Source organism: Psittacula echo, assembly GCF_963264785.1.
Source record: "Psittacula echo genome assembly, chromosome: 17".
In the NCBI taxonomy this organism is placed as follows: domain Eukaryota; kingdom Metazoa; phylum Chordata; class Aves; order Psittaciformes; family Psittacidae; genus Psittacula; species Psittacula echo.
The window spans coordinates 7,390,807-7,403,664 of record NC_137753.1 but is presented as its reverse complement, the minus strand read 5'-3'; the positions used below and the strand labels follow the sequence as shown (position 1 = coordinate 7,403,664).

The window sequence follows — 12,858 nt, the reverse complement described above, 5'->3', positions numbered from 1 at the left end:
GGGGGGGCCGGGACCCCCCATTCTCGGGATGGGGGGTGTTCGGTGCCAGCACAGATGGTGGGATGCTGCTCCCCGGGGGGGGAGGGGGTCACAGCTGCTTCACCCCCCCTACGGCCCCCAGAGGTTTGGGGGTGAAACAGCTGCGGGGTCAAAGCGGCTCCCGGGGGGGCCCCAAAACTTCCTTCCCCCCCCCGCCGCATTCCTCGCCGCTGGCATTGCCTAATTTATCCCGAAAGAGCCGCTCGGGCGGTTGGGATGGGGGGGGGGGGGGGGGGCCGGGAACGCCCCAGGGCGAGCCGAGGGGACCCGGAGCTGCCCCCCCCCCCCGGTCCCCCCCTTGCCCTTCCTCCCCCCCCCCCCATTTCCCTCCTCCTCCTCCCGGCCCGGGCCATCTTTGGCAATGGGCGAGAGTAAAGCCACGTGCGGAGGGGGGGGTGGAAACATAAGTTGAGGGGGGGGACCCCAAAGTGTCCCCAAGTGTCCCCAATGGGGGGGGAAGGGCACAACACCCCATCCCCCCCTTCCCCCCCCCCGGGCTGATGATCTTATCGCACATTCCAGCCGCGCCCGCCCCCCCCCCCCATGACATTAACCCTTCGCAGCCCTTGGGGAGGGGGGAGCCCCACACGGGACCCCCCCCATAGGGGGAATGGGAACCCCCCCTTTGCCCCCCCCCAACACTGCGGTTATCCCGGGGGGGGAGCACATTCCTCAGCACCGCGCCCTGGGTGGGGGTTATGGGGGTGCCAGCGCATCAGGGTGTCCCCAAACACCCCCGTCCCATAGAAGAATGGGCCTGGGGGGGATGATAAATGGGGGGACCCCCCCTTCTTTGTCCGCATCACCCCCCCCTTGGGACGTGGGTGCGGGCCCCATGGTGGGGGGGGGCAGCCCTGCCAGCATGGCCTCAGCACAAGGCCCCCTCTGTTCCCAGCGCCGGGCACAGAACCAGCCCCAAACCGCCCCCCCCGCCATGGGGGCCCCCCCACATCGCCATCACCCCCTCACACATCACCATCGCCCCCCCTGCCCAGTTTAGGGACCCCCCCCCTCAAATAGGGGGTGCGCAGCCCCACGGCGCAAACCCACCCTGCACCCCCAAAGGGAGCACCCCGAGGTGTCACTGACCCCCCCCCGGTGTGGACCCCCCCCATCCCCAGGGGCACCCCAGACGTGCCCCCCCGGGGGGGGGGTATTTTGGGTGGGTTATTTTTAGGGTGGCCGGCGCCACCGGTCACCTTTAAATATAGACGGGGCCGGGGGGTTGATGGGGGGGCAGGACGGGGGGGGCAGCACCCCAAAATCACAGCGCATCCCTATAGGACCCCCCCCATTCAGAGCGAGGGGGGCGGTGGGGACCCCCCCCACCCCAGGAGGGGCAGGGTCTGGTGACCTCGTGTGCCCCCGGGGGACCCCCCCCCGCCTGCCCAGTTCAGGGGACCCCAAGGGGGCAGGGCATGGGGATGGGGACCCCAAGACTTGGTGCTGGGGGGGGGGACAGCCCCCAGCGCCTTCGGGGCTGCGGGCCCAGCATCTTGTGCCCCGGGGGGACCCCGATTCCAGGAGGGAGCCGGGCCTGGGGTCGGGGGGGGGACACCCCAATTCCTTTGGGAAGCAGAGCAAGGGGGGACCCCTCGGCCTCATGTACAGATGGGGGGGGACCCCCAAATTCCCTTTGGGCTCAGCGCAACCTCCCCAAATACTTTGAAGGGGTCCCAAAAGCTTCAGGGCACCCGAACCTCGGGGGGGTCCCCAAGTTGCTCAGGGGACCCCAATTAGCGGCGAGACCCAAGGGGTGGGAGGAAGCCGAAGCTCACGGCGGGACCTGACCTCCGGGGGGGCCCTTAACTCCTCCAAGGTCCCCAGGCGCGGGAGGGGACCCCAAGCAGTGCGGGGACCCCCAGTGCGGGAGCGGACACGAACTCTATGGGGGGAACGCGAACTCCCCAACTCCTTCAGGAGACCCCAAATGATGCCGGGGGGGGGGCACCCACACTCCACAATGGGACACGAACAGCACGGGGCGGGGTGGGGGGGTCCAACTCCTTTAGGGCCCCAATCCATGGGGGAACCCGCACTCCACGGACTCCGTGCGGGACCCCAAGTCCCGCAATGGCCCCCAACCCCCGATGACCCCAACCCAAGGAGGGGGGACCCCAACTCTGGGATGCGAAAGCGACCTCCGGAGGAGGGGGGAGGGCGCGAACCCCATGGGGGGGGGGAGGGGGGGAGATGGACACGAACGTCACGGGGGGACCACAGCCCCACCGCCCCCCCCCCGCTCCCCGCACTCACCCGCGGCAGCGCGCACAGCGCCAGGAGCGCGCCCAGCACCGCCCGCACCCGCGGCCCCATCGCCCGCTGCGGCCGGGCCCGTCCCGCTCCGTCCCGCTCCGCTCCGCTCCGTGCGCGCCGCCGCCGCCGCCACCGCCCCGGGGCCGCCCCTCCCACCCGGTCTGACCCCCTCCACCCCCCCCCACCCCCCCCCAACGCGGGGCGGGGCACAACGGGAGCGCGCAAAGGGGGGGGGGGTGTAAAAGAGGGGAGGAGGGAAAGGGGGGGAAACCCCTGGGAAGTTTTAAAGGGACACGGGGATGGGGGGGGAACTCTGGGAAGTCACTCGGGGACACGGGGGGGGGCGTGGGGACACCCCTGGGGGCTTCCATGGGGACAGGGGGTGCACGAGGACACCCCTGGGGACTCATTCGGGGGGGCATGGGGGCAGCAATGGGAGCTCCCAGAGGGACACGGGGACAATGTGGGGGACAAGGGGGGCACCGCGGGAGCTTGCACAGGGACACGGGGGTGCGTGGGGACGCCATAGGGACACCGCTGGGAGCTGAGAGGGGGACACAGGGGAGAGCGGGGACACCCCGGGGATTCCCACGGGGACAAGGGGGTGAATGGGGACACCCCTGTGCACGTGCGTGGGGACACGGGGGCGCGCAGGGAAGCCACGGGGGCGCCCCTGGGAACGGGGACAGCGCGGGGGAAGTCACTCGGGGACACGGGGTGCGTGGGGACACCTCGGGGCGGCGCCGCGAACGGCGGCGGGGACACGGGGGTGACGCGAGCGCGCCCGTGGGAGCCGGCAGCCCCCGAGCACAGGGGGCAGTGGGGGGGGGGTTATAGGGGGAACGGGGGGTTATAGGGGCCATAGGAGGCACAGGGGGGTGCAGGAAGGTGCTGGGTGCAGGATGGGTGCAGGGCGGTGCTGGGTGCAGGACGGGTGCAGGACAGGTGCAGGAGGGTGCTGGGTGCAGGATGGGTGCAGGAGGGTGCTCGGTGCAGGAGGGTGCAGGAGGGTGCTGGGCGCAAGATGGGTGCAGGAAAGTGCTGGGTGCAGGATGGGTGCAGGATGGGTGTTGTGTGCAGGATGGGTGCAGGAAGGTGCTGGGTGCAGGATGGGTGCAGGAGGGTGCTGGGTGCAGGACAGGTGCAGGAGGGTGATGGGTGCAGGATGGGTGCAGGATGGGTGCAGGGAGGTGCTGGGTGCAGGATGGGTGCAGGAAGGTGCTGGGTGCAGGATGGGTGCAGGGAGGTGCTGGGTGCAGGATGGGTGCTGGATGGGTGCAGGAGGGTGATGGGTGCAGGATGGGTGCTGGATGGGTGCAGGAAGGTGCTGGGTGCAGGACAAATGCAGGAGGGTGCTGGGTGCAGGATGGGTGCAGGGAGGTGCTGGGTGCAGGATGGGTGCTGGATGGGTGCAGGAGGGTGATGGGTGCAGGATGGGTGCAGGATGGGTGCAGGATGGTTGCAGGAAGGTGATGGGTGCAGGATGGGTGCAGGATGGGTGCAGGAAGGTGATGGGTGCAGGATGGGTGCTGGATGGGTGCAGGAAGGTGATGGGTGCAGGATGGGGGCAGGATGGGTGCAGGAAGGGGATGGGTGCAGGATGGGTGCAGGAAGGTGATGGGTGCAGGATGGGTGCAGGAAGGTGATGGGTGCAGGATGGGTGCTGGATGGGTGCAGGAAGGTGATGGGGGCAGGATGGGGGCAGGATGGGTGCAGGAAGGGGATGGGTGCAGGATGGGTGCAGGAAGGTGATGGGTGCAGGATGGGTGCTGGATGGGTGCAGGAAGGTGATGGGTGCAGGATGGGTGCAGGAAGGTGATGGGTGCAGGATGGGTGCAGGAAGGTGATGGGTGCAGGATGGGTGCAGGATGGGTGCAGGAAGGTGATGGGTGCAGGATGGGTGCAGGAAGGTGATGGGTGCAGGATGGGTGCAGGAAGGTGATGGGTGCAGGATGGGTGCAGGATGGGTGCAGGAAGGTGATGGGTGCAGGATGGGTGCAGGAAGGTGATGGGTGCAGGATGGGTGCAGGAAGGTGATGGGTGCAGGATGGGTGCATCCCTGCCTGACAGGGATCCCACTCCTGAAAATCTGGGTCTGGACCAGTGACTACCTGGGGGTCGGGGGGGCAGATGGATGAGGAGGTGGTTGGAGGGATGCAGGGAGGGATGGGAGATAGAGGGAAGGATACAGGTGTGGAGGGAAAGATGAGGACCTGAAGAAAGCAGGGGCAAATGGAGGGACAGATGAACGGATGGACGGACAGATGGATGCAGGGATGGATGGATGCAGGGATGGATGGATGCAGGGATGGATGGATGGATGCAAGGATGGATGGATGCAGGGATGGATGGATGAGTGGACGGAGGGATGGAAGGAAGGATGGGAGGATGGAGTTCTTGAAGGACACAGGGATAGAACAGAGGGATGAATGGATGGATGGACATGGGCTGGACAGATGGATGAATGTGGACACATCCCAGACACATACATGGGTGGGTGGGTGGGTAGATGGATGGATGGATGGATGGATGGACGGATGGACGGATGGAGGGATGCATGGATGGACGGATGGAGGGATGCATGGATGGATGATGGATGGATGCACGGATGGATGGATGCATGCATGCATTGATGGATGGATGGATGGATGGTGGGTGGGTGGATGGATGATGGATGGATGGATGGATGGATGGATGAATGAGTGGGTGGATGCATGGATGGATGATGGATGCATGCATATGATCCATACATCCATGGATGCATGCATGGATGGACGGACAGATGGATGGATGGATGCATGCACATGAATGGATGGACGGATGGATGGATGGATGGACGGACGGACGGATGGATGGATAAATGGATGGATGCATGGATGGATGATGGATGCATGCATGCATTGATGGATGGATGGATGGATGGTGGGTGGATGGATGGATGATGGATGGATGGATGATGGATGGATGGATGGATGGATGGATGGATGGATGGATGGATGGACAATGGATGGGGGGGTGTCCTCTCCATCTGCTACACCGTGATCTGCACTGACAGCCCCAAGGCCAGCTGCAATGGGAGTGCCACACTGGGCTGGGGTGCGTGGGTCAGAACACACTGGGACCCCCCTGTGGCCCTGTCCCCATCCGTACCCCAGGGTGACTTGGGGGGGTCCCTCAGTGGCAGGGGGCTCGGCTCAGTGCTCGGTGTCACCAGTGGTGTCTCAGTGCTGGGCTGCAGCAGGGTCCCAAACCCAACAGTGGCCACTGTGTGTCCACCTTTGGGCCTGCCCCACTGAGGGGGGACGGGGTGCTGGGGAAATGGGACACTGCGATGGCAGGGTGCTGGGGTGCCAGGGTGCTGCAGCACCAGAGCACTGGGGTATTGGAGTACCGTGGTACTGGAGTATTGGGGTACCAAGGTGCTGTGGTGCCGTGGTGGTGTTCCAGGGTGCCAAGGGTACCAGGGTGCCGATATGCCAAGGCGCTGGTGAATCAGGGTGACGGGTGCCACAATGCCGGGATGCTGGGGAAATGGGATGCCATGATGTCAGGGCACTGGTGTACCTGGGGCCATGGTGGTGGGGTACCACAGCTCTGGTATGGCAGGATGCTGGGATGCCAGGGTACCAGGGTGCCAAGGCGCATGGTGCCATGGTCCTGGGGCACTAGGGTACCACAGTGCCATGGTGCCGGGAGACTGACCTATAATGGTGCTGGTGTACCAGGGTACTGGGTGCCATAGTGCCAGGGTACCAGGATGCCAGGCCACTAGGGTACCACAGTACCATGGTGCTGGGGTATCGGGGTGCTGCCCCCCCCCCCCCCTACCATGAGCCCGTGGCACAGCACTGGGCAATTGACCCCATGGCCCTGGCACATGTGAGTTCCTGTGGGCCCCGGGGCAGGATGGGTGCCAGCAGATGGCACTGGCAGAGCAGGCACAGGGAGCACCCAGAGGTGCTCTGACACCACGGGGATGGGCACCCGGAGACACCCAGACGCCACGGGGATGGGCACTCAAGGCCATCCAGATACCACGGGGATGGGCACCCAGACACACCCAGGTGCCACAAGGACAGGCAGCCGGAGGTGCCCAGACAGCACGCGGATGGCACCCAGACACCGTGCCGCAGTGATGGGCACCCAGAGACATGCAGGCACAATAGGGACGGGGCCCTGAAGCCACGGATGGGCACCCTGAGACACCCAGATACCACGGGGATGGGCGCCGTGATGCCAAAGGGACTGGCACTCCGACGCAACTTAATGCCACAGGTGCTTAATGCACCCCAACGCACCTTAACGCTGCCGTGATTGGCGCCCGGGGCTGAGCTCCCCGAGGCGCCCCGAGGCCGCGGGGATGGTCCCCTCCGGGTGCCCCATGGCCATGGCCGTCGCTTCGCAACCGCTACCACCGGTGCGTGACCGGGGAACAAAGAGCCCTTTTACCGGTGACCCCGGGACCCCCAGCACCCCCGGGATGGGGGCTCTGGATCCAACCCCCGCCCCCCCCCGCAATTCCCATTGCGATCCCGGTGGAAAATTCCTGCTGTTCAGTTTTATTGGCCCCGGTGGCGGGTGCCGGGGACCTTTGGTCTCGCCGCGGTGTCCCGGCAGCAGCGCCCGGCACACGCCGGCCCTTTGCTTGGCGCGGGGCTGGCTGAGGCCGCCCCAACTCGTGACGCCCTTGCACAAGTGGGTGCTGCCTGACAGAAGCCCTGGGGGGGGACGGACATAGGGGGGGTGCTGGGGGGTGGTGTGGGTGCTAGGAGCCTGGCTTGGGTGCTACAAGCAGGGTATGGGTGCCATGAGCCTGTTATAGGTGCTACAAGCCCGTCACGGGTGCTATGTACATTGTATGGGTGCTGCAAGGGTGATATGGGTGGTACAAGGCTGGTATGGGTGCTATTGGTAAGTCGTGGGTGTCACACATACAGCATGGCTGCTACAAGCCTGGCATGGGTGCAATGAGGCTGGCGTGGGTGCTGCGAGCTTGGCATGGGCAGTGCGAGCCTGGCGTGGGTGCTGCGGGTGTGGAATGGGTGCTGCGAGCCTGGCAGGGGTGGTGCGAGCCTGCTAAGGGTGCTCCAAGGCTGGCAAGGGTGCTGTGGGTGTGGAATGGGTGCTGTGAGCATGGTGTGGGTGCTGTGAGCCTGCTATGGGTGCTGTGAGCATGGTGTGGGTGCTGTGAGCCTGCTATGGGTGCTGTGAGCATGGTGTGGGTGCTGTGAGCCTGCTATGGGTGCTGTGAGCATGGTGTGGGTGCTGTGAGCCTGCTATGGGTGCTGTGAGCAGGGCACGGCCTCCCAGATGCTCCTCCTTCTCTGGGGGTGCCAGTCCCCTCTGAAGCCCCCTGTGTCCATGTCCATGCCTGTATCCATGCCCATGTCCGTGTCCATCTCCATGTCTGTGTCCATCTCCATGCCTGTCTCCATCTCCATGTCTATGCCATGCCCATGTCCGTGTCCATCTCCATGCCTGTCTCCACATCCATGTCTATGCCATGCCCGTGTCCATGTCCATGCCTGTGTCCATGGCCGTGTCCGTGTCCTCTGGCCGGATCCACCCCCGCGTGACTCAGCCGCCGGAGCTTTTCCTTATATAACTCCAGGATCTCGGCGAGCGCCACTCCCGGCTCGGCCTCAGTTTCCCTTCGGCAGCGCCGCAGCCATGTGGATGGTGTCACCGCCGGTCGGTAAGTGCCACCACGACGCCCCGGGATCCCCATTCCCGGCAGCAGGCGTTGTTCCCCCCCCCCCACGAATCCCCACCTTTGGGGGTTCAGCAGCAAATGAGGGGTCGTCGGTTGAGCACTGCCCTGGGAATTGGGGCAGAAAAGGTAAAATCAAGGAAACAGCCCCCGAAGTGGGTGAATTCTGCACTGTTGTCCCTCGGTCCTGGGGGGTGAGACCCTCCTGGGGTGCACAACCGCTGTATTGCACCCGGTGTCACCAGGGATGAGCCAAAACTGCCTGTTTGCAGCCCAGAAACAGGGATAAAAGGCTCTGGTGGAAGTGTGGGGCAGAGGATGACACACAAACATCCCCCCGCCCCCCCAGCCTTGCTTTTGGGACTAAACCAGCCCAAACCGGGCAATGGGTGCCACGGCAATGCCCTGGCAGGGTGATGCTTACCGGTAACTCCACACTGGGAATGATCCTGCCCGGGCCGAGGGAGCAGAGCGACGGTGACGGCGAGCCCCAAAGCCACCGCGTTTTGTCCCTTTTTCACCTTTGGGCACCCAAAAGCCACCCGAACAACCCCAGCCATGGGGGAAAACAGGGGAAGATGGTGCCGGGGTCAGGCTCGGAGCCGCAGATCCCACCGGAGCTGGAGAAAGCCAAGGCTGTGATGCCGGGAAGGGGGATTTTCCATCCCCAGCCACCCGGCTCTGCCCAGACCGGCAGCTCGGGTGCGGTGTCCAAAGGTCGCCAGCGGCACACAGAGCCACCAGCCCCAGCGACATTCCCAAAACCGGGAATTCCTTGCAACAAAGGGTTTGTTTGAAGGGTTTGGAGGGGGTTTTGGGTGGTTTGGGGGGGTTCTGACCCCCGGGGAAGCTGGTTTTGGCGGCGTTTTGGTGATGCTCAGGTTCGGGCTCCACTGGGAGCGGGTACAGGGAGGGCTGAGGGGATGGGGGTGGCTTTTGTGTTGCTCTGACGTCCTGTTTTCTTTCAGATGAAGGATCTCACCAGCTTTGGGAGCACGGCAAAGGCAGGGGGCAAAGCCCGCTAGTAGGACATGACCCTTAAACTCTGTCTCTAAAGCTTAGCCTATAGGTATATAAGATCCATAGAGCTTAAACCCGGGGTTGGCGTTTAGTCTAAGCTGGGGTTTGGCTTCGTTTTGATCCATCCTGTTCAGTCCTGTGCTTGTTTTACTCATTGACCTGGTTTTCTTCTCGCCGCCGGTGCGAGGCAGAGCTTTGCCAAAACCCCACCTCGGGCTTGTTAAAGAGCTTTGGGGGCTCTGGTTGGAGATGGGGAGCAGCCAGCACCCCCAAAACCTCCCCTCCAGCCCCTTCCCAAGCGCTGGAAGGGGTTGGGGGCACCAAGCTGGTACATCGGGGGGGGTGTTCCGATGAGTCCCCACTTGGAAGCGGCGCTGGCTTGGCGGTCACCGCCTCCTTGGGGCCTCGCAGGTGTTTTCCAGTCCACCAAGAAGCTGTTCCTGAGCGAGCAGACGGGACGGGGTCGGAGCCGAGCACTGGAATTCATCCGGAGGAACGCTGCCAACGGGCTCTCAGTGGCCAACCTGGTGGCCGGGCTCTCCTCCATCCTCTGCAGCCTCAACAGGTAGTAGGGTGGAGGGAAAAGGAGGTGACAAAGAGGGTGACAAGAGGGGGGTGACCCAGGTTTTGCCCTCCGCAGGCAGCACCACCACTCCTGCTGGCTCTTGCTTGTGGGGTTCCTCCTGGATCTGGCTGACGGTGCTGTCGCCCGGCGGCTCGACGCCTGCTCGGCACTGGGTGAGTTGGTCCCACCACACCAGGAAGCCACCGTGGGGGTACTCCCTGTGCCCGTGTGCCCCCCGGCAGCTCCCTGCTCGCTGCCTGCAGGTGCCAAGCTGGATGATTTCGCCGATTTCACCACGTTCGGGCTGGCCACGGCGCTGCTGCTGCAGCCGCAGGGGGTGCTGAGCGGGGCGCTGGCCCTTGCCTATGTGCTGGCCGTGTTCGCCCGCCTCTGCTTCTTCTCCAGCGGTAAGAGGAGCGTTTGGGGGGGGGCACTAAGAAAGGGTTTGGGGGTGATTCCTCCTCCTGGCTCAATGTGTGGCACCCAGCAGGGATCCCCTTCACCTACCGCGGGCTGCCCTGTCCCTACGCATCCTCGCTGCTGGCAGGCACCTTCCTGCTGTCCGGGGGCAATGTCACCCTGCTGCGGGTCACCGCTGCCATCATGATCCTCTTCATGTTGGACCGGGGCTTCTACCCCCATGACAAGGTGCTGGAGTCCCAGCTCTGGAAGAAAGTGGTTTATGCTGGAGGTAAGGATGGGGTGGAACTATGAAGAGGGGTTAAACCCCGCTGGGATGGAGGAGGAGGAAGAAGGGGCTGATTGCAACGGCTCTTCCCAACCCGCAGGGGTGGCCGCTGTCCTCTTCTCGCCAGCCACGGTGGCTTCCATCTATTGCCTCGCTTGGTCCATGTCCTACATCGTGTTCCCCTTTGCCATCTGGAGCTGCAAAGCCCAACCCCTGCCTAACACCTACTAAAGCCTTCCTCCTCCTCCTCCTCCACCAGCATCTCCCTTCATTCCTCTCCAAATCCAAACCTGTTTAGAAAAGGGAAGAAACGGAGCTGTAGGAACAACTCTGCCCCAAGCACACCCCATGTGCCCCACTCCTCATATGGGGGACGAAGGAGCCCCCGTCACCCACTCCAGAGACCCCCAAGCCCCTTCCCTGCGTGGGGGAACATCAAATTTAGGGATCGCTCCCACTGTGTGTTGTTAATGGATCACAAGGGGGGGATTTACACCCCCAGATCCGAGGAAGACTCTTCCCTGGAGGGGAGGAAGCCGCTGAGCTAAATGTCCAGAGGGATTTTAACACCCAAGTCACCAGCAGCATGTTGGGGTTTATGGTTTTACCCATCAAACGTGTTTGATCCCCCCCTCAGTGTGAGAGGGGATAGGGATGGAGGGAAGCGAGGCTTAGATCCACGGATCCAAACCCTCTGGAAAGCTGGAGGGCGAGGATGGAAGCGAAGCGCAACCCGGGATCCCCGGGGAGGCTCCAGCAGCTGGATCCAGCCCCATGTCCCGATCCCAGCACCGGGAGCTGGAGCCGGTGCCTGCAGCTGCGCTGGCACTCAGCCCCACTCCAGTGCTTCCCATTCCCATTCCCAGCAGCACCGGAGCCACGCGGGACCAGCACAGGGTTTATTTAGAAAACCCCCCCAAACCAAGGGGCTCTTTGCTAATAAATAACGCGGGGTCAGAGGGGGCTGGGGGCTCACTCGCCCGACGCCTGCATCTGCCTGCAGAAGGAGTCGAACTGCTGCTGCTCCAGCTCCGTCATCACCCGGTTCAGGGCATAGATCTGCGGGAAGAGGGGGGGAAAGATGACAATGGGTGACAAAGGGGGGACAAGGGGGGGGACAAGGGGGGAAACGGGGTGGAAAGGGGGGGAAGAGGGGGAAAGGGGGGACAAGGGGGGGTACAAGCAGATAGGGGGACACAAGGGGGACAGAGCAGGGGACAAAGGGGGGGACAAAGAGAAAGACAAGGGGGGGACAAAGGGGGGTACAGGCAGAAAGGGGGACACAAGGGGGACAGAGCAGGGGACAAAGGGGGGGACAAAGAGAAAGACATGGGGGGAAAAACCGGGTGGCCAAGGGGGGGGTACAGGCAGAGGGGGTGACACAAGGGGTACACAAGGGGCGGTCGGTGCCCACCTCCGCCCGTTGCCGCTGCTTGAGCTCCTGCTGCGCCGCCCTCTGCCGGGCCCTCTCCAGCCGCGCCGCCGGCTCCCGCGGCTTCGGCCGCTCCTTGCGCCCGCCCGGGCCCGCCTCCATGGCTGGAGGTGTGAGGGGGGGGTCACCACCGAGCCCCCCCAGACCGCTCCGTCCCCTCATGACAGCCCCATGGGCCCCACAGCACCGCCCCTCCAACACCAGGTACCAGTGACACAGCCCGAGCCCCACAGGCTCCTATGGCACCCCACACGTCCCCATCGCCCCACAGACCCCGACAGCCCCACACCCCCTCCCCATCTCCGCAGGCCTCAGCCCCATAGGGCCCGACCGTGTCCCTCAACCACCCCCCCCCCCGGTACCGGCGCGCCCGCTCCCGGGGCAAGATGGCGGCGGCGCGACCCCGCCTCCCGGCGCACGCGCGGAAGCGCCTCCGTTGTGTCCGTCCGTGCCCGCCCGCCCCCGGTCCAGTCGCGCATGCGCAGCCGCCTGAGCCAGAAGGGCGAACGCGCCCCCTTGCGGGCGGGAGGACAACCTTCCCCCCAGCCCCTACATATCATACCCTATGTATAGCCCCCCCATACATCACAGCCCCTGGATAGCTGACCCTCTATACATCCCACCCCCTGTTTGGACGCCCCACCCTATAGCGTAACCCTTATACACCTCACCCCCTACATAGCCCCATAGCCCTCCTATAGATCGCACATACATCACAACCCCTGCATACCCAACCCACCCCTATAAGATCACACCCTATAGACCACATTCCCCCATAGCCCCTCTATGGATCACACCCCCCTAAATCCCACCCTCTATACAGACACCCCCCCTACATCATACCCTCTATAAAGTACTCTGTATACATCACATCCCCTATGCATCACATCCCTATATAGCCCCCTATAGATCACACCCCTGGATAAACCACCCCCCACCCAAACTACCCCTATAGATCACACCCTTGCTATAGCCCCCCAGTACATCATACCTCCCACAGCCCCCCCCTATACACCACCTCCTATAACCCAACCCCAAGCAGGGCTGCCCAGCCCTCCCCACTGTGTCCCACACATAGCCCAGCCCCACAGGCAGCCTCCCCTATAGAGACCCCCGGTGTGCCCAGGGCTGTGGCGCAGTATGGCACA

General features: G+C 64.1%; 2 protein-coding genes across 3 annotated transcripts; one reads left to right on the top strand and one right to left on the bottom strand.

The window, feature by feature from the left end:
- Nucleotides 1-8,231: 8,231 nt before the first annotated feature.
- On the top strand, nucleotides 8,232-10,517 carry TMEM269 (transmembrane protein 269). Its single transcript, XM_080631286.1, has 4 exons — nucleotides 8,232-9,590; nucleotides 9,666-9,997; nucleotides 10,078-10,281; nucleotides 10,379-10,517. The coding sequence occupies exons 1-4, from the start codon at nucleotides 9,376-9,378 to the stop codon at nucleotides 10,507-10,509; spliced, it is 882 nt and encodes a 293-aa protein (XP_080487412.1). The 5' UTR covers nucleotides 8,232-9,375; the 3' UTR covers nucleotides 10,510-10,517.
- A 645-nt stretch (nucleotides 10,518-11,162) lies between these two features.
- On the bottom strand, nucleotides 11,163-12,162 carry SVBP (small vasohibin binding protein). 2 transcript variants are annotated; one of them, XM_080631274.1, is made up of 3 exons: nucleotides 12,073-12,162; nucleotides 11,693-11,814; nucleotides 11,163-11,337 (listed from the first exon to the last, which is right to left on the bottom strand). In XM_080631274.1, the coding sequence occupies exons 2-3, from the start codon at nucleotides 11,810-11,812 to the stop codon at nucleotides 11,251-11,253; spliced, it is 207 nt and encodes a 68-aa protein (XP_080487400.1). In that variant the 5' UTR covers nucleotides 11,813-11,814; nucleotides 12,073-12,162; the 3' UTR covers nucleotides 11,163-11,250. The 2 variants fall into 2 exon arrangements, with proteins under 2 accessions (XP_080487400.1, XP_080487399.1); XM_080631273.1 differs by lacking the exon at nucleotides 12,073-12,162 and having other exon boundaries at nucleotides 11,693-11,974.
- Between the last annotated feature and the right edge of the window lie 696 nt (nucleotides 12,163-12,858).